Raw genomic sequence first — 4,356 nt, 5'->3', positions numbered from 1 at the left:
TATATATATATATATATATATATATTCCAATGGCTGGGGATTAGCATTACACTTTGAAACTTAAAGTACCAATGAATTTGAATCAGACTGTTTTGATCCACATATAAATATATATGTCTATCCACAAACCGGATGTGTTTATTCACCTCCAACAATAGAGAGCAGTTGCCATATTTTATTCTGTAATGGTTACCCCTGATGAGTGCTGGGTTACATAATTGGATTGTTACCTAACACCCCATTGAATCTCTAGCATGAAACTGATTGGTAAGATCAGCCATAATGGATATATAATACTGTACACTTCAGTTAATATATATATAAAACACACAAACACAAGTATATCAAATACTATATACAATGCAATATTAATTCTTGATTTATGTAAATTATCTCCTGAGAAAGAAAATAATCTCAAGATTCATGAATTCTCTGCAGTTGACATGCCATTAAGAAAAAGATCAAGCTTGTTGTCTGGAGACATAAAAACAGTTGTAGACATGTGTTTCTGGTTCAATAGCCATCATCAGTATTGTAATTGTCCAACCTTTTGTCAAAAAAGAGTAAATCACAGTCAACTTTATATTGTATGTATGTGCACATATGCATATACTTGAATTTACAAACAAGTAAAAGAACTCAATAATAAAGTACAAGTTTTTAATAAAATTGTTTATATCATCAGTTATGGTTTTGATGCAGCCACAGAAGAGACAGGATGCCAGAACTAGAAGGTTCTTATTTATGTTACCAATCACAGCCATGATGGCATCCTTCAGTGAATCTTTGGTGTTCTAAGGGCTGCCAGTCAGATTGTCTGATTGAAGCCCTAGGATTCCACATGTTGGGATTTATATGGTCATGAAAATTCTCGACCAGCCACTCCTGTGTTGTGAGGGTCATATGGAAGGAAGTTGACTTCTATTGAAATACATAGACTTCCCTGACCAGCTCTTCAATCAGAGATAACAGGAACTTAGTATGATCTCCAGCGAGTCCATGCAGAACTTCTTGTCCCTCCTATTCAGCTCCTAGTTCTGTTGAAGTTCTTTTCACTGGAGAAGAAACTCAGCATGATGTATATATTAGTGTTTGGGTTTGAACAGTAAGCACTTTGACTAGGTCACTGCCCTCACCGCTGCACGTAGGAATTGTACCTGATGTCCTGTTACACCACAAGTCTGGTATTGGACTCTGCCACCTAGTAGTGCTTGGCAATGGCTCTCATTGACTTGCTAACATTTCACTGGTGATGTCCCAGTTCTCTTGGATGAACTCAGCCATCCGATAATGCCTGAACTCTGAGAATTTTTATTTCTCATGGCCAGAGTTGATAGGTCCCTGTTAAAGGTCTTCCGCTTTTTCCTGTTCTTGATTACAAAGCACCCAACCACATTCAAAAAGCTTGTCTATGATCTACTACACCTCTTGTACATCCATAGTTTACATGGGATACATTGTATAGAATTTCCACCAACACTTTTTATGCATATTGAACAAAGCACTCAATACTAAAGTACAATAATGAGTGTGTGTATGTATGTGTGTGTGTGTGTGTGTGTGTGTGTGTAAAAGAGATAGATACGTTGCCGTTATGAGAAGGCTATTCCTGAGCTAGATTCGATTCCTGTTTGAACTACGCCGGTTATACATGTCCTTTATACTTTCGAGAATGTCATGAACGCCTTCTTTTCTTATTTCTACACCTACAATAAATTTGAAATCTTAAAACTCTATTTTAAAAAAATCATTTATGTAAATCTTATCATACAGAAAAAAACGAATAAGGTTTCAATCCTTAATAGGAATGGTTATTGTTACATCGATAATGTTCTTAAGAAAGATAAACAATACAAGTTCCGCTTTCTCTTTTTCTCTGAACCAATTACATCCGGCTGCTTTGCTTGCTTCACGAAAAGCTAAATATGAGAATTGCTATCTCTCCCTCTCACTCTGACATCAAACTAACTAAATAGAAAGTTGTTTAGTTTATCCAGTTTAACTTAAAAACGTAATTTTCTATTGTAGCTTTAATAAGCTTTATGAATGATGGCACCCAGCTGACTTTGATCAAAAACATTTCCTTAACTTATCAGCTGCTTAAACAAAACAATAACAAAGACAACTTGGAAATCGTAAACTACAAATTAGATAGTCTATGTCTATAAAATATTCGGTAAATAGTTGATTATGACAGAGAAATAATAATAATGATTGTGATGATAATTTAATATAAAAAAAAGTTAATAACTTTTTGATTTTGACGAAACTACCACTGCAGGGGGAGTGTCTCTGTTAGTTGTGTTCAGCAACGTGGTTTATTGGCAGAAGCTACTTTGAATTCTTTATAAAATATACTGTGTTCTTCACTTGTGAACTTGTTTTCGTGAGTACCATCATTTGTATGTATATGTAAGAACATAATGAAAGAAAAATAAACAAGCAAAAAATAAGACAGCTCAATAAATAAACATACTTTTCGAATGCTAGATATTTTTTGTTTGATTTTCCATGCATTTCGAAATGGACAACGATGAACGAGCTGAAGAACTAGTTGCTATAAGCAGCATCTATGAAGAGGATATATTTCTACCTTCACTTGATGACTACGGTGGTCAGTTTGTTGCCAAATTGAAGTTACCTCAACCGTTCAGTGTCAAAATACAAAGCAGCGATAGCGATTCAGCATCGGCTAATATAACAGAAAAACTCAATCATATCAAACACTTGCCACCTCTTGTTCTCAACTTTCAACTTCCTACAGGCTATCCTTCGCACCATGCACCTATTTTCACACTTTCCTGCAAGTGGCTTTCTAAGAGCCAACTCGATATATTATGTAAGCGGCTTGACCAAGTTTATCAGGAAAATAATGGCATGGTAGTGTTATTTCTTTGGTTTGACGTTCTTGAAAATGAAACGTTCGATTTGCTCGGATTAAAAGTTCCTTTAGATCTATCAAGCGTGGTAAGCAATTCGGTTGGTACTAAACATAACGAAGATACAGATGGTCAGTTCGATCCCCGCGGAATACAAGATATAGCTTCTCAGGATTTATTGTTACCAACTATTCTTGATTACAACAACCAGGAAAATCAGAGACAATTTTCAAAAACTTTGTTTACTTGCAACATTTGCTTCTGTGATAAACTAGGTTCAAAGTGTATTAAGCTTGATAGCTGCGAACATGTTTTCTGTAAAGACTGTATGAAAGAATATTTTACTATCAATATAAAAGACGGAAATATTAACGGATTACAATGCCCAACGGACAAATGTGAATCTAAAATTCATCCATCTCAAGTTAAGTCACTTGTGGACCCCGATGTCTTCTCCAGATATGACTACCTACTCTTACAGTTAGGTCTTCAGACAATGACAGATTTAGTATACTGCCCTCGTCCAGCTTGCGGTCAACCTGTCATTTTAGACCGTGGTTGTAATATAGGCAATTGCCCCAGTTGCAACCTGGTATTTTGTAGTCTCTGTAGGCTAACATACCATGGTTTATCTAACTGTAAAATGAAATCTGAGGATCGACAAAAGTTGAAAGATGAATATTTGGGTGCTGATGCTGAAACCAAGCATATTTTGGAAAAACGCTTTGGCAAAAAACACTTACAGGATATTGTTGATGAGTCTTTCTCACAAGAATGGCTTGAGCAACACAGCAAGCAATGTCCTCATTGTAACACTTACATCCAGAAAATAGATGGTTGCAACAAGATGGCTTGCTCCAAATGCAATGCATTCTTTTGTTGGTTATGCATGGAAACTTTACCGAGGAATTCGCCTTACATACATTTCAGTTCGAGTGCCAGTCCATGTTTTAACCGGCTTTTTGAAGGAGTTGATATCGATGATGATTTCCACGATGTCGATTTTTTTCTGTGATAAGTTACTAAAGAAAAAGAAGAAATCAGAAAAAAAGGTTTATTATATAAAAGTTTTGTTGATTTTGAAGTGATTATTATTGTTTTTAGTTAGTGGGTGGGAATATACAATAGAGGTTAACTTTCAAGGAGTCAATCTTGTGTACTTGTTTCGATTCTATGTTGAAACAATATCACTTGTTGTATGTCACCAATACCATTATTAGTGTTGTGTTTCATTTTTAAAATGAAGAAGAAAAATGTGTGTGAGAGAGAAACATCATTTGATTTGGTTTCTTAAGGTTTGTAAAAGCTTGGTTCACCTCACTTGAATTCTCATTAAAAGGAGAATGAAGACAAGGATAAGACAAAATTATTACAAGCTCTTTAGTATATCAAAAGAAAACATTGGTCCATTTTATTTATGACATAGGTTATATTTCTTTTTAAGATGGATTTACACTAACATGTTAAAGATGGATTT

At 35.0% G+C, this 4,356-nt stretch overlaps 1 protein-coding gene across 1 annotated transcript; it reads left to right on the top strand.

The window, feature by feature from the left end:
• Positions 1 to 945: 945 nt before the first annotated feature.
• On the top strand, positions 946 to 3,967 carry LOC106881587 (E3 ubiquitin-protein ligase RNF14). The gene has a single exon (XM_014932047.2). The coding sequence runs from the start codon at positions 2,512 to 2,514 to the stop codon at positions 3,892 to 3,894; it is 1,383 nt and encodes a 460-aa protein (XP_014787533.1). The 5' UTR covers positions 946 to 2,511; the 3' UTR covers positions 3,895 to 3,967.
• Positions 3,968 to 4,356: the final 389 nt, after the last annotated feature.

The sequence above is a fragment of the Octopus bimaculoides genome, chromosome 4 (assembly GCF_001194135.2).
Source record: "Octopus bimaculoides isolate UCB-OBI-ISO-001 chromosome 4, ASM119413v2, whole genome shotgun sequence".
In the NCBI taxonomy this organism is placed as follows: domain Eukaryota; kingdom Metazoa; phylum Mollusca; class Cephalopoda; order Octopoda; family Octopodidae; genus Octopus; species Octopus bimaculoides.
This window is presented reverse-complemented; position numbering and strand designations above follow the sequence as displayed.